The sequence below is a fragment of the Volvox carteri genome (assembly GCF_000143455.1).
Source record: "Volvox carteri f. nagariensis unplaced genomic scaffold VOLCAscaffold_4, whole genome shotgun sequence".
Classification (NCBI taxonomy): domain Eukaryota; kingdom Viridiplantae; phylum Chlorophyta; class Chlorophyceae; order Chlamydomonadales; family Volvocaceae; genus Volvox; species Volvox carteri.
The window spans coordinates 1,622,104-1,649,363 of record NW_003307547.1 but is presented as its reverse complement, the minus strand read 5'-3'; the positions used below and the strand labels follow the sequence as shown (position 1 = coordinate 1,649,363).

Genomic DNA, 27,260 nt, shown 5'->3' with positions numbered 1-27,260 from the left:
CCTGTGGGTCCTTTCATTACCCAAGGCCTGATAGATCCAGTACGTCTTTTCGCTGTCGAGAGATTCCCTGTAGACACCATCAGCATCAACATGTTTGGGGCCGCATGTTGATGACCGCATGCTTTAGGCTGTTAAGGGGGAGGGGATGACGAATGCCCGGCTGAATGGCCGGGGGAAATTACGGAGGAAGGGGGGATGGGGTTCGAGAAGTGTTGTTTTCTATTCAGTTCAGTTGCGATCTTGTCGTCCGGTACCAAGCGGTGCTACTGGAGGATGGGTTTATTCTAATTGTCCTTTTATAATTGTCCTGTTTTAAAGGAAAAGGAGAAATTGCTCGTACAGTACGTCATCTGTTGTCCATGTTGACATTGATCATCTTCAGCGAACAGTAAGGAGGGAGCGGTTTATGGCGGGCCATTATGGGCACCACTGGCCAGTCGGCTGGGCAGCGTGTGGCATCCTACTTGCTAGGCATATATGCCGTACGTTCGGCCGTACTCTAGTACTATGGCTGAGAGATGCCAACTCCGATGCGAAAGTATATTTGTCGCTGTTATGGCATGCATGGCGAAAAGCTTAGTGTACGCTCTGTGCTTTGATTATGTTTTTTAATCCTTAAAAGATTCTGGCGAGGCGGGCATCCTGGTACGGTAATGCCGTACCGTACGGCGCCTTCGGGATCCCCGCACGCATACGTTTCTTATCAGTGTGTGTTTCGATGAACATCCTGCTGTGTACTACGATATTGGATTGGAGAGGGAGGTTTCAAATAACGAAACTTCCAAGATTATAATGCTCTCGGAAACAGGATTATGATTTCTCGGAAATGGTTCTTCTTAAATGATACAGCAGAGGTTTATGTCGCCCTGGCGTGTAGTTATCCCCAGTTTCGAAATCGCTTCTTTTAAATGGACTTACGCGCCCTTGGAATGAAAAGGGTTTATGTAAAAACATATCCCAAGAGCTGGAGAGATGTTTTAGCGCATTTGGTAGCATCGCTGTGCTGTATGTTGGCGAAGCAATTTGTTGCTGTTTGAAAACAGGAGGGCGGACACATGAAGCTGTATAGTATCATGTGCGAAGGGGAGGAGGTGAAGAGAGAGATACCACATGTCGGCATGCCGTCTTGCTTTCGTGCGTCTCGTGATGTGGACGTGCCTTGGACGACAAAAGGCCTCTCCGGGGAGGGGAGGACCTTGTCGCCTCCGTTACTGCACAAAAGCTTTTGAAAACGAAAAGCGGCGGATGAAGGAAAAAAATGGCGGGAACATGGCCTTTTTGTGGCTAACCACTTCACATCATGCGGCATGAGAAGGCATAGGTTTTTATTTGTGTTTTTTTTGCCCGCCTTGGCGCCGGCGCGCTTGTCCTCGCTCTGATGCTGTGATGGCTGTAGCTGTCGGTGTGATGGCTGTAGCTGTCGGTGTGATGGCTGTAGCTGTTGCTGTGATGGCTGTAGCCGCGGCGGTTGGTTGAGTATCAGCCGGTGCTAAGGTGTCGGTGGTTCGTTATTAACTCCCCGTCACTACATACTGCTGCCGTCGAAAGGACGAGTAGTCGGTTGTGAATGTGTGTACAGTTCTGCGGGGTCGTTCGCCCTTATTGGCGCAACGTTTGGAGCCTGATGATGATGATGATGATGATGATGACGACGACTTGCTACTACTGTATGTTGTAACTGTTTGTCGGTCTCCTTTTCGTAATCTGCAATGTCTGTTCTTGCACGTCTTTTGTAGATTATATGATTCGATTGTGACGGGGGATATTGATAATTCCAGGAGAATGAAGAAGCCCTTGGCTTTATCTGTACGCGGTTTAAAGTAGGCAATATGCGCGGGTTGTGCGCGGTATTCGCAACAATTAGGCGTATGTGCATTCGGCGGGAGAAGCGGAAGACGACCTGCGTTTGCCGATTGAAGTTGAGGGGGAGAGACAATCTACACCAACGTTGCATTAGCAGCAGGAACTCATACGTTCGCACGTCATGGGTTTCGCGCGCGCCCCCTCAACCCGCGTGACATGCGACGGCGTATGTGTCCCGTTTCTTCCGTCGATACCCAGACACCGCGCGTGGACGGCTTTGTTTTTGCTTGCGATCGTTAGACGACAAAAAATTGAGGTCAAAAACAGTCTTTTATGTCCACATCCTGGAGTGCATAACGTCATCGCTATTATAAATAATAATAATAATAAAGTCCAAGAACATCTGCACATCGACTGTTATGTGTGCGGGTCTATCTGCGTGTTAGTAGTTTTGTCGTTGGATTCCAACGGGTTGTAGTATAAAGTTTTCGTTATTAGGAGGAAAAGGTAAAGTTTATGCGGGTTTGCAATATTGATGGGTTAATAGCTTCATGCGAACTGAACAGCAGAAATAGAGAAGTGTCTTAATGCGTGTGCGTGCAGTGCGTTTATATTTCATGGATTGTGTATGCTTATATAGTTGATGTATCGGCGTGCATGTATGTAATCTTATACGAGGTGAAGGCAGGGAGTAACCTAATAAGTATTGTATGCGGTTCATATGATATACTGGTAGTAAAGATGTAGTGCGGGGAATCAGGCAATCATGTAACGGGCAATACCGTTCTCACGCAGCCCATGAGCATAATCACTTGTTTTTCACACAAGATGGGATAATATTGTGGAATAATCAGCAAAAGATAAAAACCACAGATCACTGCTGCAGCGGCGGCGCTGTATATCGTCATTTATATGCGCCTTTGCCCTTCGGGAGTTCGGATGACGCTGCGGTACAAATTACTAAAACATTGCGTATGTAATTCTGAATAACATTTCACGCACTTCCTACACATGTACTATTCTCCAGTTCGGGTGGTAAGGAGGCTGGGTTCCAAGCTCAGCCGGTTGAGATGGATGCGGCGCGCAATGCACCGTCCATGGATTTGCATCGCCGCCTTAGCAGCAAGTGTATATACACCAGTTTCATACATCACTCCAACGCCACCGGCCGCCGCACCCACGGCCCTTGGAGCTATCCATAATAATGAGCGTATTAGCCCAAACACGACACCGTTCCTTCTCACTTGCAGCCCAGTGGCGTACAGCCTCCCCTGCAGAATACCGCGGGACGACTGGCTGCACCAGGACGACTGGCTGCACCGGGGCCGAGCCCTTTTCCGCATCGAACTTCTTGAAGAAGTAGCTGCTGAGTGTACCCTAGTCCTGACCACGTTCGTCCCTCCCCTGTGCAGCTGACGAAGTAGAAGCTGATACGCCACTGGCACTATATTTATTATTCTACGTATATTATGGCAAAATTCACAACGGAGATAAAATCCGCGTCTTAATGTCCCAAATATAACTCCATATTAAAAGCACGTCAAGTTTTCTCACACTTCCGCGCCTTGCTTGTACCTGTGTACTATTACATGAGCACTTCTGCCTGCCTGTTGTATCACGACTTTTTTTAGAATTAGAGAATTACCGATCGCGATTGGTGGATGCAAATCCCGTGGTACACCTGGGCAGGGTACTACACTGCCGCCAACCTTGGTTACACGGTATTACACGGAACTGGAACAAGCGACTCCGAGGGCTCGTTACCGTTGCTGCGCTGTGCTATAGATGCCACCTACGCACACTACGACTCCACCGAGTGGATAACAGAGATTACCGCGGGCGTGCACCCGCACACTCTCTTGATGATGTACTACGACACGTACGACGAGACATAACTTAATCAAAACCTAGGCCTGATGATACCATACGGAACAAAATATGTCGCCAGCATCGCTGTGCCGAACACCTGTATGTATGTGTATATAAGCTCATATGTATATGGTAATACCATTATATGATATACCATTAAGGCAGCCTGCTAGCTAGCTAAATAAAAGGAAGAGCGCTAACAGTCCTTCTTAAAAAGGCCTTTTAAAGGCCATGATCTATACATTACCTTATAGGAGCTGCCTTACCGCCAATAAGACGCTACACATGCACTAACTGACTAACTGTCCACTGACATATGACACGGTTCTAATGCGCCCCACAAGGCTTGTACAGATAGCCCCAGCTGGAAGACACAGCGAAGGGCGGCACCAGGAATGCGCGCGGCTCCACAGGCCGGCCAGCTGGCTGGACAAGTGCACAGAGACTTTCAATGGGCCTCTGCCGGACTAGCACTGGGAGTTCCGGAGCGCGCACACACACACATATATACCTACGAAGTATGTGTGTGTGAGGTTGAACGAGTAAAATTCAACAACCTCGCCTCGTTCGGTTTCCCCATATGTGCATGGGAGACAGGATGCGCGTTTTGTACTTGAAAATGTTGTACTCCATCCTCGCAAGACGCCGCATACTCCCCCGTCCGGCAACCCAAGGGGACCAACGGCGTCATTAAGTGAAGAGCGGATGTTCCCTGTTGATGCACACACCTTCGCCCTAGGCTTTGCCTACTACTGCGTGCCTCTGCTTTCAGCCGCATCTAGCACTCTCATTTAGCACCCTCCCCACCTGACTCGCTTGCCAATGAAAGATCGAGACTAAAGAAAGAGCACAGCAACACAGCTATCAAGCGTTGTGATGATTTTGAACAAAAGAGGATGTGCGTGTGTAGCCCCACTAAAACCCCACAAAGTGAACATACTCCAACGCGCGCACAGGGATGAAAAAAAGATGCGCGAGGCATTAAAGCAAAAAAAACTAGCGCCATACGTACTTCCCCTTCCCAGGCCCGCAGCGATGAAAATGATAAACCAAACGAGGCGAGTAGAGTCATATGGCTTCGGTTGCGATAGCTGTTGTTGGACAATTACCGAGCCCTTGTCGCCGTCCATTGTGACCCGAGGACGAAAGCAAAGCTGCGGCACCTTGGCTGAGGTTAACAACAGACAGCAGTAGCACCACTTTGCGCAAAACGTCGCGCATGTTGCGACCACTCATGCATCGGCAGCAGCCCACGGAGGGTTTGCGCAGTCCACAGCGCGCGAGCGCGCGCGGGCGTGCCTTAATAATAATGCGCATATGTGAGAAGATAGACGTAAGGATTTTTAGATGCCAGAACGAATGAGCTCCGAAACCAAGGAGACAGCTAAACAAACATGAATACACCCCCACACACTGGCGGCTCCGTCCACAGCCTCTTGGAGCGAGATGCGAAAAAAAGTGCAGTGGTTCGTCTCTTTTTCGAAAGATACCCCATCCAAACGCGACCTGCATGGAAAGTCCCGAAAGACACATGCCCCCCCCTGGAACAGCAGACGTTCCTGCACATATGATAAATCCGGGAACTACTGCGACACGACCACATTATTCTTGCCTGGCCGAAAATGTAAAATTACATGGCACTCCGCTCAGTTGCACACAAGTCATCATGCGCACACCCGCGACGACGCTCCGCCGCTGACATCGATATCGAAATTACGAAAATACAGCCCATCCTCGTTATGGTATGCCTCGGACGTTTCCCTTCCGCCAGCGGCTCAGGGCGACATATGACGAAGAGGAGGGGGAAGCCTGCTGAAGGATTTTCACATGTGCACATCTCCTGCATAACGCATGTCCTACCTCGCAATGTACTTCGCTACCTGCGATCCATAATAGAACAAAAAAGCTAAAATCTAGGAAAACGGTTGTGGTATTCTCACTTCCTGTTGTTGCCGCGTCGTGTGTGGCCATGGGAGGATGCTTTAACACCGTTGTTTTATCTCTTCTGCTTCATCTCCCGCAGCCTGCCATTCAGCTGCTCCATGGCACCCCAAACCTTGCCGTACCGCGTCACCAGCGGCGGCGCGAGCGCAGCCTCCCAACCGCCTCCGCCACTACCTTGCCTTCCCCGGGCCTGCCCGTTGCTTCCCCCCGCCACTGCCGCCGCCGCCAGTCCGCAGGCTCGCGCGTACGGCAGAAGTTCTGAGCGTAGCAGCACCCCTCGTGCCTCACTCAGCAGATCGCCTAACTTGGCCATGTAGATTTGATCTTGCTCGTGCTGCTCCCCTTGCTGCTTATCCTCCTGTTCTGTCTCATCCGCCGCCTGGTTAGGCTCTACCGCGGGGTCCGCTGCTTGCCCTTCCGACACTCCCTGCTGCGGCTTCTCCCGCAGACGCAGCTGCTCCGCCTCCTCCTTCAGCATAAAACCCACATCCGCGACTTTGCACAAACTGACAGCCAAATCACACAAGTCCTGGACAACCGCCACCTGCGCGCATCCCTCCGCACCCGCTCCCGTTGCCAATGCCGCCTCGCCATTCGCGCCCTTGGCAACCGTCTCCCTCACCGGTGGCCCTGCAGACACAACCTCACGCCGTATCTCCAGCGCGGCCTCATACTGCTCCTTCGCCTCTGCCAGGCGGCCCGACATGAATAGCAAATCGCCCTGTTTGTTGTGGGTCACAGAGATTGCCGAGTCCGCTTCTCTGCTGCGGCCCCGCCAATGAGCCAGGCAGATCAAGCTGGCAGCGTAGTAACGCAGCGCAGCGGCAGGATCGCCAAGACGGCGGTAGCAGTCGGCCTTGCAGCCGAGGATAGTGCCCAGCCGGATGGCGGTTTCGGAGCTGGCCTTTGCCGCCGCCGCGAGGTGCGGGCGCAAGACCTGGTCCTCGTCAAGGGTGGTGGGGTGGGAAGCTGCTGCATCGGCGGCAGCGACCGCAGGAACGAGGCTGGCTGCGGCAGTGGCAGTAGAAGCTGCAACATCAGCGGTATTAGTGGTCGTGATTTGGTAGGCGGGCTCGGAAGGGGGAGTTCCAGGGGCGGCTGGGTCTTTTGGCGGCGCGACCAGGGCGTCCGTGCACAAGTCCAGGCGGGCCAAGCCAGCCTCGGGGTTGCCTCCGGCCAAGGACTGAAGCGCGAGCTGCAGCAGTAATGATGGAAGGTCTAGGTTCGATTCCGAGGTTCCGGAGCCAGCCGGGGCCTTGCCAGCGGAGGTCACGGGGCAGGAGGCTGGTTTCGCGGAGGTCGAGGCAGCGATGGCAGCGGGGCAGATGCCCGGCGGCGGTGCTGCAGCGGATGGCTTGGACATGAGCTTCGCGTGGCCCAGTAGTATTTTGTTTATTGTGGAAGCTAAAGAGGTGTCAGGCTTGGTGCTATCGATGTCGGCGCCGCAAACAGGGCAATCACGGAAGCGGCGCACGCAGAACGCGCAGAAGGTGTGGCGACAGCCGCTTGTGACGACGGGGTCGTGCAGCAGGCCCCGGCAAAGGACACAGTGATAAGGCGATAGTTCATCCTTTCCAGCTCCCTGACCGCCAAATCCAAGAGGGCAAGTTGCCATGGTTTCGCAAAAGCCTTAAACGATGCAAAGCGCTAGAAGCTAAAATAGCTAATGGCGTAAGTATAAGGAGATGTTTGCATCTGTCGAATTATGCAATAACATGCATGAGAATATGTGTATTTGATCGGGCTCCTCTCGAAAAGGTACGCCATGTTAGTCACACTCTAATACAATGTGTCTATTTGCCACTTGCGCCCCGCTGAGACTAGGACAATAAACATAATCCTAGGCCAATATTAAACATGGCTGATCAAATGGATACAACTCCGTCGGCTGGCGCAGCGCAGGTGTGCACGTTGTGCGTGTGCCGGCTGCAGGGGAAAATGATTTTCATAAGCTGTTGAATGCTGTTTACCCCGCTCATCCCCCTCCTTGCCTTGTGTGTCGATATCACCCGACGATCTCCATGGTTTCGCAGTCGGACCTTACGTCAGCAAACTACTATTTCGACAGTTACTCGCATTTCGGTAAGTGTGGTGAAATACATGGAACCTGCAAAGTGCAGGTTTTGTGTTGGGATGGTAGGCATACCCGCCGCCATTCCCCCAGCCGCCAAAGCAGATAACACTTCCTTAGCATGTAGCACATCACAAGAATTGTATGTCATCTCCTTGAGTCCCCGTACATAGGGGAAGTGCACCAAACCACGCTGGTCAGCGGCCTCTGGGTCAAACCCTTGCTGACTGAGACACCGTGGCGACCCCGGGGACCCCATGCCCTGTACTGCTTTCTCTCACTTTGCTAACACCGCAAATGCATAAAAGGCTCACAGGACGTTCTGGTCCTCAAAACATTCCCCTTCACTAGCACTGCCTTCGGCCAAGGAGTTCCGCAGAATTTCCCCCTTCGTGCGGCAATTACAACCGCACCCACAATTACACCCACCTTAACGAACTTAAGAAGCTTCCAAGAAGCATATGCTGGGGGTTTCATGTATCGAGGCCTGTCCTGCACAGGGGAATTAATTTCCATGTCCACTCTAGGACTGCCCATATCGCGCGCGGTCCGGGTGACTTTTACACAAATTCCCGTCTATTCAATCCGCTTTTCCGCTGTCGCTGCACTCCTCTGTCACACCTCCCCGTTGCCTTGACCCCCGCATGCATCCATGGCCCACATCTCTGTGTTGTTATGACATGCCTACGCCCATGCCTGCGTCTGTACGTCGCCACCTCCCGTCCGAAGTCCCGTCCCATTACCTTCCTGACACTTGGAGCCCGGCCGCAAGTTCCACGGCACAGATGCCGCAAGTTCCTTTCCTGCGCACCACACAGTTAACTCCCCGCCCCAATAACTCCCACCAACAGTTAACTCCCCCAATCCCCACGTTCAGCGCACATGTTCGAGCACACACATGTTCTTAGAGCATCTTATCACTCCCACACCCAGCACCACGTCCACCAACCCAAACGCAACCGTCTCCGACCCTAAGAGGGGCCCGCCAGCACCTCGATTTCCTCTTCTTGCTTCGAAGATAGACACCTCTACACATACCTCTACACATACTTCTCCGCCTCCTTCCCTCCCCCTTCCCTCCTCATTCCCTCCCCCTTCCCTCCTCATTCCCTCCTCATTCCCTCCCCCTTCCCTCCCCCTTCCCTCCTCATTCCCTCCTCATTCCCTCCCCCTTCCCTCCTCATTCCCTCCCCATTCCCTCCTCATTCCCTCCCCCTTCCCTCCCCATTCCCTCCTCATTCCCTCCTGTTGTTTCCCGCCGTCAGGCATCCATGAGGAGATGCTCAAGGACAGTGTCCGCACGCGGACCTACATGAGCGCCATCATGAACAACGCCTTCCTGTTCAAGGACAAGATCGTTCTGGACATAGGATGTGGCACCGGCATTCTGTCCCTATTCAGCGCAAAGGTTTGTGCGGGCGGGACCGCGCGCGCGCTGGGGCGTGGCAGGGTGGTGGTGGTGGTGGTAGGGGCGAAGGCGCGAGATATGCTCATCAAGGCGAGATGTGCGGAGGCACACTGGGTGGGAGCCCTGGAGTAGTAGTTCGGGGAATAGGTTCGGTAGCCGCGTGCCGCCGATGTCCCATGAGGAAATTGGGGTTGAGCGGTCACCGGTGCGATGTCGCCAGCAGTTCGGCTGCTGCTGTATATGGCTATAAAAGGCGGCGGCGGCGGCTGAGCGGAGACCTACTGAATTTGAATCTCCTGCCGGAGATAGACCTAGTGAATTTGATCAGTCGTAGGTGTTCTCGCTCTACCTTATCTGTCCCTACCGTACCGCTTCCGAACTCCTTCGAGCTCCACCTTGTGACGTACCGGCCGTACAGGCCGGCGCTAAACATGTGTACGGCATCGAATGCAGTACAATCGCTGAGCAGGCCAAGCAAATCGTCAAAGATAACAACTACGAGGACCGCGTGACCATCATCAAGGGCAAGGTAGAGGAGGTGACGCTGCCGGTGGAGAAGGTCGACATCATTGTGAGCGAATGGATGGGCTACTTTTTGTTCTACGAGTCCATGTTGGACACCGTGTTATACGCGCGGGACAAGTGGCTGGCTCCCGACGGCATCATCATGCCTGATAAGGCCACCCTGAGTTTGTGCGCCATCGAGGATGGCGAGTACAAGGTGCGATTTGGGTGGGATTTGGCGGGGGAGGGAGAGGGAGCGCGGCGCTGCGCTTTTTGTGTGTGTATGGGGAAGGTGGAGGGTATGGTGTATGGGGAAGGTGGAGGGGGGTAGGAGAGGTTCTTCCTGAAAGGGGGAAAGGGACCTCCAGAGGCGTGGAGGTCTTTCTTAAGTTTTCTCCCCCGTCGTTTCCCATTTACCCCGAAGAACTGCATCTTGCATAGCCAAGGCCAGAGACCTCCAATGCCACTCGGCACTCAGCTCCGGAAGCTCACCCCAGAACCCCACTTCCGTCCTCTTTCTTAGTCAGCCTGCGGGCCCCCTTTGTTTCTCCCCGCGGCCGTGTTTCCAACTCCGTCTTCCCACCACCACCACCACATACCCACGAATGCGCTCTTTCCTATCCTTCCCTCCTTTTTTCCCTCTTTTTGTAAATTTTGCACCCCAGCACGACAAGATTGAGTTTTGGGACAACGTGTACGGCTTCAACATGAGCTGTATTCGCCAGTTGGCGATTGCCGAGCCTCTGGTAGACATCGTGGAGCCTGACCAGGTGTGCACTCACGGGGGTCTCAGTGTTTCGGAGCTGGAAGTAGGAGAGAGGTGAAATGGATGATGAGATGCGGGGCGCGGAGGGGAGGGGAGGGGAGGGGAGGGGAGGGCAGTTGAGAGGGGATTCTCTCTGGCAGCCATCGCTTTTCGCTTTATACTTACCGCCGCCTCCTTCCTTCCTTACCTCCCATCCTATTACACACCGCCCATCTGGGTCGCTTACGGTGGTGTCGTGTCCCAAGTGACTATTGCTTTGTTCTTTACCAAGTAAACTCTTTCTTTGCCATTGCCATTGCCTTTCTCCTTTCCTTGCCATTACGCATTTCCCGGAAGCCCTTTTCGCCTGTCTGGAACCCCCCGACCTACAACCTTCATATCCTCATCTCTTCCGCGCTGCCTTCCTGACATTTCATCGCCATCATTTTCATCATCACCCTGTTCCCCTCGTCCACTTTCAGATTGCCACCACCACCGTGACGGTGGTCAGTGTGGACATCTCGACCATGAAGAAGGAGGACGCCAGCTTCTCGGTGCCCTTCTCCCTCACCCTCAACCGCAACGACTACGTGCACGCGCTGGTGGCCTTCTTCGACGTGGCCTTCACGCGGGGGCACAAGCAGCTCGGCTTCTCCACCTCGCCACGCAACCGTGCCACCCACTGGAAGCAGACCGTGTTTTACCTGGAGGACACGCTGGTAGGCTGGCTGCGGGGGGGGCCCGGGGGGGGGGCCGGAGGGATGGATGGATCATTGCAGTGCCTTGTGGCAAACCAGGCGAGCAGTTTCATTTTCATCCCAATCTTTGTAACACCAGGCAAGTAGAGTACTCATGGAAATGCCAAGGGAGCTGAACCCTTCTTACACAATTCGTGCCGTCTCTTCACACACCAGACCAGGGTCTGGTTCTGCACGCTCGTCTTGTCTTTTTTTACCTTTCGACCCCTGGACTACCTAAATGGCGCAGATCGCCTGCAAGGACGAGACCATCAAGGGCTCCCTCCACTGCAAACCCAACGCCAAGAACCCGCGCGACCTGGACATCACCATCGACTACGAGTTCAAGGGCGAGCGAGGGCAAGCCAAGAACACGCAGAATTATCGCATGAGGTAAAAGAAACAGGTCGCCGTCTGCGTCTGCAAGGGACGGAGACTGCGGCTGCAGCGGCGGCAAAACGCGATGACGGGAGGGAAAGCGCTCGGTGTGCCTGCTGCCGGAGGGATGATGGCCTGGTGGGGGATGCGGAGGGCGGTAACGGCGGCAGTGACCACAGCTTGTCGGGAGGCTTAGGAAGGGGAAAACAGGTGGAGTCTTGGGGTCCATGAAGGGGCACACGGAGTGGGAAAGCAGCAAAGATGGAAAGCGGACGCGGACAAAATACCCAACGGCTGGGATGAATGGTGGGGTACATATTAGGTCAGGAAAGTCAGACGGTCCTAAGCCGCTGGGGTGTGGCGCTTGGGTGCCGATGAATGGTTGAGGGTGAGTGCTACCATATCTTGAATGGTGAGGGAGGGGGCGGTCCGGGGAAGATGGGCTGGAGCCCAGGGGGACTATCCCGCAGGGTTTGGGGAAGGAGGATTGTGTGCGCGCGGCGCGCGCGCGTGCGTGAGGATGGGTTTTCCTGGAGGGAAGAACCGCCGCAGCCAAGCTTTTTGTCTTTTGGGGTGATGTAGCATGGGGTGGGAGGGTAAAAATATCGCCGTGACCGATTATGCATCGTAACAACGCGTGGCGCGTCGCGAACCCTTGCTGATTTCCCACCGCACGTCCTCGACAGTAGAGAGCCCTCCCACCGGGTTTTAGCTCCCTGACTCCGCCGCTTCATTATTACAGTCGCTTGGAAAACCTTGTTTCATGAGGTACGTTTCATGAGCATTTGAACGTATGCAAGGCAGTGTCGGGTATTTTATGTTTTCGGTTGTGTTACATGCAATATGCAACTGTTTTTTTTAACGCTTCCTGTCTCGTTAGGGTTCTGGAGCTGTGTTGTTGCTCGTGCGTGTGTAGGTGACCTCTGTGTTTACGAAAGTGGCTTTTGTGTGGGTTGCGAACTTAGCTTGCTTCTCAATGTCGCATTGCAAGTTACATGTCTGTTTTTTGTGCTTGAGCTTGGTTAGCTTTGGAAATTCGTTATGCTTTGCTAGAGTTTTTTTAATGTGCCGATTTGGTTTGGTGTGTGGTTCGTAGTCCTGACAGACGAGCATCTGGGGCTATATACCCAGATCCTGCTGCAATCTGTCCTAAAGAAAACTTAGATCAGATGTTGTTGTCGTCCGCCCTGTATGCGTGTTGTGTGGTGATGCTTACAAGCCACCACATTCCACCACACAGTTTGCAATTGCGACATGCGATGTCTTCAGCTGCGTCCCAGAACAGAGTCCTCATGGATTTTGTTTCCGGCTTCACTGCAGGCTAGGAGAGCGTTGTTTACTTGTGGACGTTCACGAAGTGAGGTACAGGCGGTAGAGTAAATATGCATGGAAGAGGGATTATCGTACGACTGACCATCCGTTGTACATGGATTTCATGTACGCGCACATGGAGGCATGTATACCTCGGCAGCATTGCGAGATATAACGTAAATTCGTACGACATCAAGCTTAAAGGCAACAGCCGCACAGAATCGTTGTCACGCCATATGACGTGCTAACAGACATGATGTCCTGATCACACAACGTATCTCCATAACATACCCGTAATGCACGCATGGCGGCTTTACTTAATTACGGTTCCTTAGATGGTGCGCTCGCTCCTAAAAAACTTGCCTTCCCCGCCATTCCTCGAAGACACGGATGTTGGCATACTGACACGCATATGTACGTAGGTCTGATATGGATTTCCCACGCTTCGATCACATGAAGGACGCTATGAAGTGGGAAACTGAACACCTGGCAAGGATGCAGGAAACTATATGGTCCCACCGCAACTCTATATCGTTCCCTTTGGTCATTAGTATCCTTCATCACTTGTTTCGTTTGAAGTGCGAGGTAGGATGGTGCTTATAGGCGATCTAGCAGCCCTTGAGCCCTCGGCTCGTGTTAGGGTGGTTTGCAGGTACGGGGAACGCACCCACGACCTTGTAACAACAACAGCAACAACATATGTACGTCACAAGTATACGCGTCAACGCACTAATTGCCATGATGGATCGATTAGATGGTACATACATCCATACGCGGTAGTCCCCATAGCTCCCAACGCATCTTCCGCTCATATGCAGTGAACAGACGCATATCACGCACGGCCACAATGCACAGCCGTAAACAGGTCGGAAATTCACAACGTACTATACTATTGCATCTTTTCATGCAGCGCACTGGAATAACTCAAACTTGGCCGCGGATGGCTGCCAAATCCGGGTCGTCAAAAGCACAGATCCTGTCGAGAAACAAGTCCCCTGCAGCTCTGTACTTTTCAGAACACATCGGCACAGCCCGACATTTGCTCGGGATCGCCCCACCTGCTGCGCTGATAATACACAGGGTGCGCTGCGCTGCACACGGGAAGACGTGACTCTCACAACGGCAAGTCGTACCTAAGAAGGATGCCCCTTGGAGACACACACTCTTGCTCACGCTGTCCTAGGAAAGTAGCATATTGCCGTACCACGCATGGAGGTTCACCAATCGCCCAAATCAGCTTCAACCATCGAGCTTTATTCTCTAAAACGACAACTTGAGTTCGCAGCGGTACGGCATTGATGTAGTGTGGCAGCTCTAGGCAGGAGCTCGCGCAATGCACGCTTCCCTTCCGGTACCTATAGCACGTTCTTTCATGATCGGTAAGACATCACCCCACGGGGCCATCGCAACGCGGAGTCACTTCCACCACAACGGCCTGCCCCCAGCCGCCACACCCTCGGGTGCAGAAGCCGTACAGACATACAGTACCCGTACCCCGGCCAAGCGGCCGGAAGCAGGCCAACAAAAAATGTTAACTTGCCGGACAAGAGGAAAGCAGAATCAAAGTTAGATCGCACATAAAAAGCGTTATTAGGTACAGCGGGACGCGTTGCACTTTCCACAGTCGAATTCAAACCATCCGTCTCTGATTCGCCAAGACCCGATTACTCCTCCACAACGGTGGAGGCAGCGGCGCGCTTCGGCGGCGTCGCCGGTGCCGGCAGCTCCGTCGCTGACGGTGACGGTGACGACGACGACGACGCTGACGCGGCGGCAATGTCCTTTGCGATTGTGGAATTCTGGCAGGCAATCATGGTCTTCACGTGCTCCATCTCATCGTCCCGGATATTCTTGAAGACATCCAGCAGGGTTTCGCAGCGAGGCCGTCGAGGTGGCGCGCCGCGGGAGGCGGTCTGGAACCTGCGGAGGTTGGGCGCAACCGGGGGGAGGGGTTCCAATCTTATGCAAGATGCCAGAAACAAAACACTAACCAACCGCCGACACCCTGAGACGCAACTTCCCGGGGTCCATAACGATGAAAGCGGGCGGGGGGTTTCCACGGGGGAGTTAGGAAAACAGGAAAGACCTGCACTTGCGCAACGCCAACTAATGGGTGAGCAGGAGGTTTTGAGCGTATTATCCAAAAAAACGCATATTATCCCAGAAAAAGCGCACCACGACGCTGCAAAGTGGGGAAGCCGCCTGGCTTCGTAAGAGGCCTCAAAAGACTCGCTACTCACACTCGCCGGCCTGCCCAGCAAAACCCCCACCCGAGCCAGCTACCCAAGCAGGCTTACAAATCGGATAGCTGCGACAGACCGCCGCTCTTGAGCCGGAGACAAGCGGTTCAAGCCATAACTCACCCGAGCCGGAGATCACCTGTTCGAGCCCGAATGGAGATTATCCACTCAAAAAACAACAGGTTCCCACTCACTCACTCACTCGTCACGGCACTCACTCGTCAAAAAGGTACAGGTCCTCCGAATAGTAGTACTGCAGAGCCACCATGGGAGGCGGGATGGACTCCAGGACTGCAGCGTTTCGCTGAAGGAAGGCCGCTGTGGAGGAGTATGGAATAGGGGGGGTTGGAAAGGGGGATGAGGGGGAAAAACGAACCACGAACGAGTGAAGCTGCTGCCAGGGCAAGAGTGTACCAGAAGTAGAACTGACCAAAAGGCGTTCTTGAAGGCGGCGACCGGGATAAGGGGGATAAGGGGATAAGGGGGGATGGGATATGGGGATGGGGTGGCGCGAGGTAGTCAGGTCCTATAGTCAGGTCACACGGGGAGGTGAGGAAGGGGCGAAGGCGGGCCACAACGGCTTCTCGATCAAACAGTTCTGGCAGGCGCAGTGGCGGGTGCGACAGGCTTGCAGTGTGGTGTTCCCGTGTTCCCGTCCCCCCACCACCACCACCACCATAACCACTCCACCCTCCGCTCGCAAAGAGCCTCCCACCCAAGAAACCTCACTGTATGTGTCCGCAGCGTGCAGCTCCACCCGCTGCATGAAGTTATAGGCCATCCGGGGAGATACCAGGTAGAAGAGAATCAAAACCTGCACCGGGTGCGGGCGAACCACAAGTTCAAGGCAGAACGCGCCAGGCAGCGATGGACGCTGTGGTGGAAGCGGAGCTGGCAAAGGGGAGGAAAACATTGGAAGATAAGGGAAATAAATACAGACTGACAGACCGACAGACGGACTGACTGGCAGACAAACAACAGAAGTAGAGACAGAACCAGGCAGAATCCGACGGCTGTCTAAATACAAGGAAAGGGAGCAGAAGAGAAGGGTAATCGAGGTGTTGGGTGTGAGGCGAGGAGTACCACAACGTCAAAGACACTTATTACAACACTTTCAAAAGACATGCGCGCAAGGCACATGGCACATACACCCACAACATAACGAACATAACGGACACTTACCCAGTAGTAAAACACGGCGGAATGTTCGGCGATGAAGCGATCCATCCAGGCCCGATCTCCCCCTAGGCTCTCCATGATCTAACACAGCACAGCACAGCACAGAGACACAGGAGGCGGGAGGGAAGGGGAGTGGGCGGGCGGGGGATGCGGAGGCGGTGCGAAGGCGATGTAGGGCGGACGCAGCAGCCTCAGGTGGAAGGAATCGGCCTCTTCACTCTTACATGAAACTACACAGCTAATAATTTGCATCTTGCCATTGTTGATTGTTAAATTCTTCTTCTTTTCAACCGGGAAATTAAAGTCAATTCAAGACCATGCCAGGCTTCTCCTGATTCAACGCGGTCAACAGCATGGTCATGACATTGGATTCAAAATGGTTTTGCAATGTTTAAAATAATCCCGCGTTTGAAACGGGAAACTAGGTTTGTTGCGAAGAGTGCGAAGTGGCGGTTAATTAAAAAATAGTGAACGGTAATACAATTATAAAATGTCGAACGCGATGCGCCGGACTCGGTGCAAAAGAAACCCCGCACATGTACCCATTACTTCCCCCTTTTCCTGACCCCATGACTGCCCTCACGTCCTACGTAACTCCACGCACGTACCCACCCCCCAAGCCCCCACTCACACCGAATCCCCCCCACAACCCCCACTCATCCCCCACTCACCCACCTCCCCACCCATTCCCCCCACCCTACCTGCAAATGGTGCATCTCTGTCCGCCAGCGCGCAAGGTGATGATAAAATAAATCAACGCAGGGGTTCAGCACGCGCAGGAAGTCCACCGCGGGGAACAGCGAAAGGGGAAGGGAGGGAGGGGGGCGGGGGGAGGGTGAGCCCCGGGAAGGTAGAGACAAACCATGCTTCTTGTTGGTCAAAAGGCAGAGAGCAAAGTTTCAGGGCAAAACCCTAGGTAAACAGCACCTGACACGGGAAAGTTAGACAGACCTCCTACCCTACACTTCACTCGGGATTATAATTATAAGTTTGATTTCCCCACCCCCCCACCCCCCTGGGCACTATACTGGTGCCGACCCCTTTCCGATGGCACTAAACAGTATTAAAAATCACTAAAAAATCACTAAAATTTTATTTAAAATCAATAAAAATCAATAAACGCAGGCAGCTCACCGTTCCACTCCTCAGCAAAGTGGATCTTACGGAGCTCCGCCCCCGCGCGCCAAAACCCTAGGGACTCGTACAGATGGAGGATGGAGATGTACGCAAAGTACGGGATACGAGCCACGGTCTCAAGCACCCAGAACTTCTGCGGGTGCACATGTAGGGGCGGATGATGAGGCTCTATCTTGTGATGCCTCCCAGCGGGGGTTAAAGACCACCGTCAGGAGTATTCGGGTGATGTTGAAGTCACAGAAGAAGAAAATGGCCCACAGCAACAAACAGCCAAACCGCAGGCCCACAGCAACTGCCCAGTAACTGACCGTCGGCAAAAGTTACGTACGGCATTGGCAAGTGACAACCGACTTGTAACCAATATTTTGAAGCGCGAACGGCAACCAATCGAACAACCAACCAGCTACGGCATTATGCAAAAGACTGAACAACATCTTTAGCTCTCAAAAACCCTGAACTTCAGAAAACAAATAATAATGACAAACCTCACAAACCTCATTTTATTGCCAACGATCATAACTGCCCGACAACTAACTACCAACTGTCAAGGAACCAGCATAAAACCCGTTTCATCACAATAACAATCACAATGACGAGAAGCTGATCTAACTATGAAAGAAAATAAGATTTCACTCCGCCGCCGACATTGGCCCACCTCCGTCCGTACCTCTATCGGTTTGTTGTCGTACATGATATCCAACAGCCAGCACAGCGCGTAGAAGGGCGCCTTGACCCATAGGGGGCTTTCCATATCCCCCCCACCCGTCGCGATGCGTTCTCGCTCCACGGCAATGACGTCATCAGCATCCAGCCGTAATTGATCCAAGCGAGCGCGGATCTGCAACGACAACGACGGAGAACATTGCACGTGACGTGTTTTCTCGCTGGCTGATGGACGGGCCGGCAGGTTCAGAGTATATCAACCACGTGTACGTGTACGTGTACGTGTGTGTGTGTACGTGTGTGTGTGTGTGCAAGTGTGTGTTTTGACACCGACACGCGCATAGCCATGATCGGTCAAACCTTAATGACAAAGTTTCAAATCATATAAAATCATATCAGGAAATCCAGATCGCGACATGCGATGTAAATTGGCCTGCGGCATCTCCTAACAGTGCACACAAGTGCCAACACACTGACACCGCCGCCACAAGCGCAGCCCTTTCCCCCACACAAACCCACCCGCTCTATATATTCCCCCCGTCCCACCCATCAACATCCACTCTCCCCTCCTCCTCCTGTCTCAACACCCACCCACACCCACTAACACCCGCCCGCACCCACACCCACACCCGCACACACCCGCGGCTCACCTCCTTGAACTCCTGGGTCTCTAAGGCACTTCGTACCGGCGGCGGCTGTAGCTCCGGCAGCACCCGGGCCTCTTCCAGGGCCTTATCCAAGGACGCCAGGGCGGCACCCACCACCCCATTGGCCGTGTGGAGCGCCTGACGGAGGAGTTCATCATGGCGGAGGTTGGTGGTTGCAACGGGAGGAGAGGAGGGACGTGCAACGAAACAGGATATCGCGCGGGCGTGTGTGTGTGTATGTGTGTGTGTGTGCATGTGTCTGGTGTGTTTTACATTTTTTTCAACTGGTGTCAACGCACCCCAAAACGTTACTCGACCCACCGCAAGTGGCTATGCACGTGTATGCTACGTAGCCATTGCGCGAATCGGCAACAGGCTCTTGATGCCGCGAAGATGCGGGTCAGGCAAAAATGAGACAGATACGACGAATTCACGTACTGGGTACGACTTTTTACTTTTGACCTCGTTTAGATTGGGCGGGGTCTGGACATGCAGCAGTACGATGTACTGCTGCCGTATAAGTTGCGCAGGACTTGCGCGGTGCATGGTGTGATCCGGCAAAAAACACACACACACACAGACACAGACACACACACACACACAAACACACAGACACACATACTGCACACGTCAGATCCTTGCCAGGTATGAAACAAATCCAGCGGGGGCGACGTGTATGCGCCGATATATGACCCGCTCAGCGCCCTCGCAGTACAGCTCTGCCCACGATTCCATTGCTTGGATCTTTTTTCTTGAGTGCAGAATCTATGAGTTTCCTCTTTAGGGCCCCCTTAAGAGCCCTATTCTCATGTCACAGAATACCTCATCCCCTCCGCGTCCTAAAAGGCTAAGCACGGCGCCACCAACCCTAAGTGAACACCCCTCCCCCCATTTCTTCCCCCCCCTTCCCCCTTCTATCGTGTGTGGTTCGTCTTTCCCCCCTTCCCCCTCCCCCCAGTCCCATGATGGCCCACAATGGGTTTTCATCGCCATTCAGATTATTAGACTCCGCCCATTCCGCCCGGCCGCTCTACTATGTGCCGCAATGTGCCGTACCTTCGCCACGGGATGCGAGGGCTGCCGTACGTCCGAGGGTGGATATCGTACGGCTCTTCGGAGCTGCTCCAGCTCATGACGGTAGTTGTCCTTAGCCTGGCAGCCACGGGGGCGGAACCGCGGGGGGGCGAGGTTCGGGGGGTTGGAGCCGTGGAATGCATGGGGTGCCGGGGTGTCGTGGCGGCCATGTTGGACTGCAAACGCCATTTGCTGTGCCAGGATGGTGGGTGCAACCCTATAGGTTTTTTGACCCGCCGTCTTTTTGCTTTCCTGCCTTTGACCACTTACCAGTTGCCAGACGTCTTTGGGCACCTCGCCATAGCTCTCCTGGTATAACCTGCCCGCGCCCGAGCGGAAGCCATAGTCCGCACACATCGCCGGGATGAGCTTGCCCGTTCGGTCCCTGTACAAAGGACATTCGCCCTTGCCGCTGCGGTGCGCGTGCAATGAGCGAAGATGGGATGAAACGTCATATGTCAGAGCTTGCAAGCTACATCAATGGACATGTTTTATTCCGAAATCGAATGAGATGTATTACACCGTTTGTACAAGAGAGGTTCAAAAGGGAACAAATAGACGTCCGCATTACCAGTCTTACGGAATAATTGGAGCGGCAACCGCGTGAACCCTCAGAGCTCCCCTGCGATGAGACGGATGGACGTACGGTAGGCGGATAACTTTTACAAATCAACTTTCGGGTCCACGACCGCAGGATGTGCCCACGAAACGGCTGAAGCTTCAGCCACAGGTTCAAACGCAACCAGTAATAAAGTTCACATACCGCGTTCGCCTCCTTGCATGCAATCCAGACCTGCTAAGTGATGGACAAGGCAACATTGGCGCACTACGAAAATCAACTGTCCTTCGCAACTGAAAGGAAGCAAGCAAAAGTGGAAAACGTTGTAATTATAATCTGTGCTCATGCATTTATGAAATATATTTACATGAGCCATGGCTGGGTTAATCTCGTGGCGACGTAGTGAGTAGCCTCCGAAACTATGCCGTACTCTTCGTGGCCTTCGCAATCTGAAGAGCATTTTTTGTCGGTGAAGATGTCCGCAAACCAATTATCACATTTATTTAAGTGTATGGGCAATTCATTAGGTTTCCGCGACACGGAAATGCAGACGACAGAACATAAAACCTCACCATTAGTTGAGACGGCATTGGGAACTAACGATCTCCAATACCATCGGCACGCCTTCTAATCAATCTGCACCAGGGCGATTTGCCGCTTGCTACTACCAGCTCCACGGTATCGTCGACCTGTGTAGATAGGTATCTAGCTGGGACTAACCAGCTGATCTGGCCTGTCCGCCTGTCACCTAAGCATCTTTGGAACCTGCGTACCAACGGCCGAGAAACGGCCTTTGAGAGGTGTGGTCTGTATTTCTGGGTGCCAAAGGATGACGACGGGTGCTAGCTGGCACCCCCTCACCTGTCTGGCAGGGATACAGACGTACCGCATATTGAAATAGAGATATGCGCCAAGGAACAATCGGTCGCCATGTTGCTGCTCATTTCCTAATTACCGGTAAACGCCTTTAATGGAAACGCCAACGATAACCTCTGTATGCATGCTGGGTTATTGTTCTAGGGTGCATATCCTCCATAATCACATCACGACCTGTGTGATTCTTGAGATGGCAGATGAATTTGCAAGGCTGTACGACCAACTGGTTCAGTACGACACGCGACAAACATGAATGCATCTCCAATTGACAAGTTAGGTAGCAACCAAGACATTTCCATCAATTAGGGGTTTGAACAACATTCTTGCACCTGCAGCGCCCGATTAGTTCGCAGCCGCAACGACTATCTGGCTTTGAGACGTGACGCAGCGACGTACTATGCAACCATCGCCTGTTGGATTACACCTTTGAATATTCAATGATAGAAATTGCCTGAGACTGTTAAGCTGGCGACTATGTGGGAAATCGAGGAGGAGTACAAAACAGAACTTGAGCAGGTCATCCAGAAGGCAGGCACATCGCGGCTTGAACGTCTTGCCTCTTTGGCCCTAGAACATGAGCGAACGGTACGCAAAGGACGGGCTGGCCAGGGGAACGAGGACGGCCTGCGGAGAGTAGACGCCAAGTGTCTCAATTGTAAATAAAACTTTCCTTTCATCTTATGACAGTGCTACAAACATATCCTGGTCCTTTTGGAGAAACAGTACCGCAAGTGCGGGCCGAACATGCGCGGCAAGCTGCACCTACTCTATTGCGTTTCCACTCTTCTGCGGCAGTCAAGAAAACAACAGGGACCTAGAGACCGTTATGGTGAGATTGATACAGGTTTCCAGACTTACGCTGTAACTGTCCTTGCTGACGGTTCACCTTGTGTGCTCGGAAACCAGCGGAGCGCCTGCAACCGCTCACGTCGGCACTGGTCATGGATCTGCGCTTGGAATTCTCGGTAGGCCGATGCTTGTTTAACAAACGCTTGCTACTGCGCTGGTGCACACCCATTGTGGCTCTGAGTCCCATAGCAGTGTCCCTCGAGCTCTACCACCAGCGTGTCACAACGCCACTTGGCACCGATGCGCAGGCTCAAGTCGATAAACTCCTCAAACTTTGGCGCATGGAAAATGTTTATAGCGCGGAACAGATGCTAGAAGTGGAATCCGGCAGGGCTGCTGTGGCTTTGCGGCAGGCCGGGCTTCAGTCCAAATCTCCAAGCGGTTCCATAACAGAAGCAAGCGCACAGGTGCGACTCAAATACCACCTTATGATGTGTAGCCCGATACCGTCGCTCCGGGCTCCTGGGCTTCACTCCAACCCTCATCGGCGTCCGCTACTGCCCTACATAGCGACCGCCGCCGCCTCCCGCCATACGCTGCGTCGCATCGGTGCCGTCCGCTTGCTCTCCCCCCATCCACCCCCGTACAGAAGCACATGTAATAACTATTGTATTATGTGCAATGGATATTAGACAAACACGTAGTAGTAGTAATGTTAGTATTAGTCGTAGGCATTGCAGCGAGTCTCCGAAGACCCCAGGGGAATACCCCAGGGTAGGGCAAACACGTAGCGCATGTGTGCACAACACACATACACACGCACGTGTCCTCAGAGCGGACGAAGATGCACGGTGTGCATTCCTCACATTGCCCATATGGCCTAAAGCTGGTCCAATGGAATGCCCTTAGAAGTTTGGGTTGCTGCATGTGCGTGTGCATGTGCGCACAGGACCCACACTTGGGCTTGGGAGATGCCTCCGGCAGCGGCCGTTCCAGCGCCATTCAGTCGTACCCTGGGCGCTCAGCCGGCGGCAGGACACAGACGGCCGCTCCAGGAGGGGTCATGCCCGCCTATCAGCAACACCCAGCGCCTGAGAGCCAGGATCCCTACAGCGCGGACTCAAACCCAAATGGCGCGCGGCCTGTACCGCTGCCGCCGCCGCCACCGCCGCCGCCACTCATACCACCCGGACTACTCGGACCCGTAGGTCCGCCAGGGGTTCTACCCCAGGGTCCCGCGGCGGCGGCGGCTGCCGCCGCCGCCGCAGCAGCTGCCGCTGCTGCCGGACTCTTTCCGCAGGGGCAGGGGCTTCCTAGTTTCCTGGGAGCGGCGCCAGCGACACTCATGGCGCAGGGGGTTTACATGGCGCCATTGGGCCACTATGGAGCTGGTAACAGTGTTCCACCGGGCCCGATGCCACCTGGCATAGGCGTGGGCGTTGGGGGTGTTTTGCCCGGAGGCATAGGTAGTGGACACCCATACCAAGGACCGCCAGGAAGCCTGCCTCCGGGGCTGGGACATCAACGGCCGCCGCTTTACCCCCCGCCGCCCATGTACAGCAGCCAGAGCCAGGCGCAGAACCAGGGTAGTGGCCGTAACGGCATGAGCTACAATCGGTACAATCAGGCGAACGGACGCACGCCGCCAGGCCTAGGGCCCGGCTCCGGCCCGGCCGCGTCGCATCACAGCCAGGGCCAGGGCTGGCATGGTCGCTACGGTCAGGACGGACACGGCGCCGCGTCACAGCCTCTTCCGCCGCCGCCGCCGCCACCGCCGCCGCGGCCGCCTCCTGGGTCTCCACCTCATGGAACGGACAGTCGCGGCAGCGGCACTGGCGCCGCGGCCGCGGCCGCCGCCACCGCCGCCGCCGCCGCTCCCCCATCAGCTGCTCTAGCGGCCAACGGCTTTTATAGAGGGAGCGGTATATCGGACAGCGGCGGCGGGCCGATGCCTCCGGGTCTTGGACCGAGCAATGCCGGCGGGGCTGATGCGGCGTCGGCCAGCAGCACGGAGGGAAGTAACTCCAGTAGCCAGGGAGGTACGGCAGCAGTGACGTACTACATACGGCCCAGCGGGCGAAGGAGCCGTTGGGAACTAGAACGTGATACGAGCGACATACAGACGAACACACAGACGAGGACGACGACGGTGACGGCGGGACCGGCCGGCAGCGGGCTGTCGGCCTCTGCTGGTGCTGAGCCGTTGCTCAAACGGCCAGCTCTATCGGTAGAGGGCGTTGAGAAGGGGCCGGTACGCGCACAGGAGGCAGCAGCGGCGAAGCTGACGACAAATGCGCCCGTGCGGTTTCCGCCGCCGCCGCCGTTGCCGCCAGGCCCCGCCACAGCGGCCGCTGCTGTGTTAGGGGGGTTGGGGAGCGGTGCCGCAGCAGCCGCGCCGCCTGGGCTTTCGGAGCTGAGTGTATCCGGCGTCAGTGCGCCTGCGGCAGTACAGGTAGCGCCGACGGAAGGCGTCCAGCCGCAGCGGCAAAGTGGATCACCACAGCAACAAAAACAGCATCCACGGGAGGGGCTGCACGAGCAGGAGCAGGACCCGCCACTTGCTGAGGCCATAGTAGTCATGCGCTCGTGCGCGGGTGAGCAGGAGGCCGCCCATGGCTGCGCTGCCTTGCCGCCGGATGCTGTCACCAGCGCGCCCATGGAGGTCGAAAGCAGCACCGACCAGGGGCAGGTAGTGGCGGCTTGTGGGCAATGCAGCACGGACGATGTCGCCGTGGCGGACGGAAAAGCTGACCCAGATGGTTTGGCTGAGCCCCCGGATGAGCGAATAGAAACAGCTGGACGGGCCGTGGAAAGAAGATCCGTAGCTCGGCAGCTTGCTGAGCACGAGGCTTTGGTGGCAGGAGGAGGAGGAGGAGGAGGAGGGGGAAAGCTGCTGGAGACAGGGCCGGTGGACTCGGCGGTTGTGGTGGTGGGAGCTGTGCGGGAGGGACCGGCAGTGGTGGCGATGGCGAGCGATGCTATCGTCATGGAGGTCGACGACGGCGGCAGTAGCAGCGCAGAGGTGGTGTGCGTTGCGTCCGTGGTCGTACAGGCGCATCATCGTCAGGATAGCACGGCGCCGGCGTCGCCGGGCCCAGTGAGTGCAGCAGCAGAGCAGGGGGAGAGCCGGGAGTTGATTACCGCGGCCGGAGGCCTCAAGGAAACGCCGCTACGTCTCCTGCAGGATAAGCAGCAGCAGCAGTATGAGAAACGACGCAGCTCCTGTAGTGGCGGCGGCGGTGGTGCTGGGGACTCCGCCAGTTATGATAGGTCATCGATGATGGGTGCCCCGCCTGCGGATGGCCGGGTGCTTTACGTGGATTGTGGGGGGGCCCCGCCAGGTGAAGATGAGCAGCAGCAGGCGCGGCGGCAGCAGGACCTGCAGCAGGAGCTAGTGGGAGAGGCCACCAAAGCGGCGGAGGCGGTTACGTCCTCAAATAGGCCAGTGTCCGACGAACCATGCAGCGATGCGGAGCAGCGGGTGATGGGGAACGACGTGCAGTCGGCCGAGGTGCAGGTGGCAGGTGCTGCTGTGCGGCATTCGAGTCAGGTGCCCGCGGTCGAGCAGGAGCACCAGCCGCAGCCAAAACCCCCGGCAGTACCGCCGTTGGGGGGACTCTGTACGGGAGAGGCGCATGTGGGTGCGAGGCGGGGTGAGGCAGCCGCGGCGGTGGAGATGCATGAGGAGGGGCAGGATGAAGCACGTGCCGACGTGGCGCCGCCAAACGCTGTTGATGCTCCTGCTGCGGCAGCTGAAGTAGCTACAGCTGCCGAGCAGTCGACGGTTGCTCAGCAGTCTCAACCCATGGCGACGGCAGCGGCGCCTGGCGACAGCCATGCGCTGCCTGTGCCTCTCTCCGCGGATGCAGGACGCGGGGTCGTGCCCATGTGCCCTACCGGGGCCATTGGCGCTACTGCCATTGCTGGGGGGGCTTCTGAATCGGTGTGCAGTGTCACGGAGGCGGCTGCTGGGCCGGCTCAAGTCAGTGCTGCAAGCGAGGCGACGGAGCCCGTGCTATCTCCTATGCCGCAGGAAGTGGTGATCGACACGCAGCCCAGCGCGCCTGCTCCCGAGCCGGCACCGCAACCGCAGCCGCAGCCGCAGACCGCCATGCAGCACAGCAGTATGCTCATGATGCCATCATACGACGATTCGCGGGTGCCCCTTCAGCTGGAGGAGTTGGAGCTGGGCGACCTGGATGAGTCGTGGCTCTAGCAAAGGGAGGAAGCAGTAATGAACTAGGTGGCCGAAAGAGCGGAATATAGTAGAGGCGGCGTTCGGGAAAAGTGAGATCCGGGATCTGGGCGCAGGACGTGGAGGAAGGCCGCGCCGGGCTTAGAAACCAGTGCTCCAAAACTGAATGACGAGTAGAAGGGGAAAGGTACTCTGGTGAAGAGGGCTGGGTGGCGGCCAAAGGAGGCGACATAGCCGCGGCTGCGGCAGGGAGGGCCAGGATTAGGACGGTTATGCGGCATGTTAGAAAAACATGTTAGTCACACGTGTGCAGCTGCGGGGGATTGTAGGGACAGGTAGGGTTCAAAAGAAACTCCGTTCGAACTGTAGATGGTGATGGTGATGGTGTTTAGGCCGGCGTTGGCGACATGGGTAGAGCATAAGAACATGCTCAGTTGCATGTGCCCTGCGCAATGGGTTGTGTGATAATGATCTGATGATGATGGCGATGATGATGATGATGATATTGGTGACGAAGCTGATGATGATGATGATGATGATCATGACGATGATTTGAGCATGACTATGACGATGATGACGATCATGGTTCCCAGAGGATGAAGTCACTCTGCTGGAGTCGGCACTGCAGGAGCAGCAGCGGCGTCCATTGGAGAGGTTATTTTTCCCAACATATTGAGGCAGGCTGCCTTTCCCTCCCTCTCTCACATCCCTCCCTCTCTTTCTTCTCTTCCTCTTTTCTCTTTCAGCTTTGTCTGCCTCATTCTCTACGGGGTTTTCGCATATTGGGGCCTGACTGGGAATTGCGGGAACAGTTTTTAGGGGGCGACGAGGACAGGAAAAGACCACGACGATTCAGAATGGTACGCAAGAGGGAAAGGACAGAGCGGCAGATGCGCCTAGGTGCGTTTTGTGTGTGGTGATGCATGGATGCCAGGATGAGGAAAGTTGAGAGGGCTGGAGCAGGGGTTGTGATGATGATGATGGGTTAAGAGTAAAGCGCTAAAGAGGCGATGTAGTCCATTCTGCATGCCGTGTGTGTGCATCCTGAGGCGAGGTGTTGGGGGGTTGTAACGCGGGCTAACTGCTACCGCTGCTAGGTCTAGCCATCCAATATGGCGGAAAATGCATGCT

The 27,260-nt window shown here is 55.0% G+C and overlaps 4 protein-coding genes across 4 annotated transcripts; 2 read left to right on the top strand and 2 right to left on the bottom strand.

Moving 5' to 3' along the window:
* Positions 1-5,668: 5,668 nt before the first annotated feature.
* Positions 5,669-7,231, bottom strand: VOLCADRAFT_87094 (uncharacterized protein; the record flags this gene model as incomplete). Its single annotated transcript, XM_002946731.1, has 1 exon — positions 5,669-7,231. The coding sequence occupies one exon, from the start codon at positions 7,229-7,231 to the stop codon at positions 5,669-5,671; it is 1,563 nt and encodes a 520-aa protein (XP_002946777.1).
* Positions 7,232-7,637: 406 nt separating this feature from the next.
* VOLCADRAFT_56214 (uncharacterized protein) lies at positions 7,638-11,478 on the top strand (the record flags this gene model as incomplete). The annotated part of the gene is made up of 6 exons (XM_002946917.1): positions 7,638-7,698; positions 8,953-9,095; positions 9,514-9,816; positions 10,265-10,369; positions 10,827-11,063; positions 11,332-11,478. 6 exons carry the CDS (start codon positions 7,638-7,640, stop codon positions 11,476-11,478), a joined length of 996 nt encoding a protein of 331 aa, XP_002946963.1.
* Positions 11,479-14,434: 2,956 nt separating this feature from the next.
* On the bottom strand, positions 14,435-20,610 carry VOLCADRAFT_79367 (uncharacterized protein; the record flags this gene model as incomplete). The annotated part of the gene is made up of 12 exons (XM_002946730.1): positions 20,474-20,610; positions 20,291-20,332; positions 19,981-20,122; positions 19,693-19,788; positions 18,640-18,774; positions 17,994-18,164; positions 17,324-17,459; positions 16,891-16,907; positions 16,193-16,270; positions 15,740-15,824; positions 15,229-15,328; positions 14,435-14,690 (listed from the first exon to the last, which is right to left on the bottom strand). Exons 1-12 carry the CDS (start codon positions 20,527-20,529, stop codon positions 14,435-14,437), a joined length of 1,314 nt encoding a protein of 437 aa, XP_002946776.1. The 5' UTR covers positions 20,530-20,610.
* A 1,109-nt stretch (positions 20,611-21,719) lies between these two features.
* On the top strand, positions 21,720-26,150 carry VOLCADRAFT_87090 (uncharacterized protein; the record flags this gene model as incomplete). Its single annotated transcript, XM_002946916.1, has 4 exons — positions 21,720-21,730; positions 21,941-21,974; positions 22,243-22,401; positions 22,884-26,150. The coding sequence occupies 4 exons, from the start codon at positions 21,720-21,722 to the stop codon at positions 26,148-26,150; spliced, it is 3,471 nt and encodes a 1,156-aa protein (XP_002946962.1).
* Between the last annotated feature and the right edge of the window lie 1,110 nt (positions 26,151-27,260).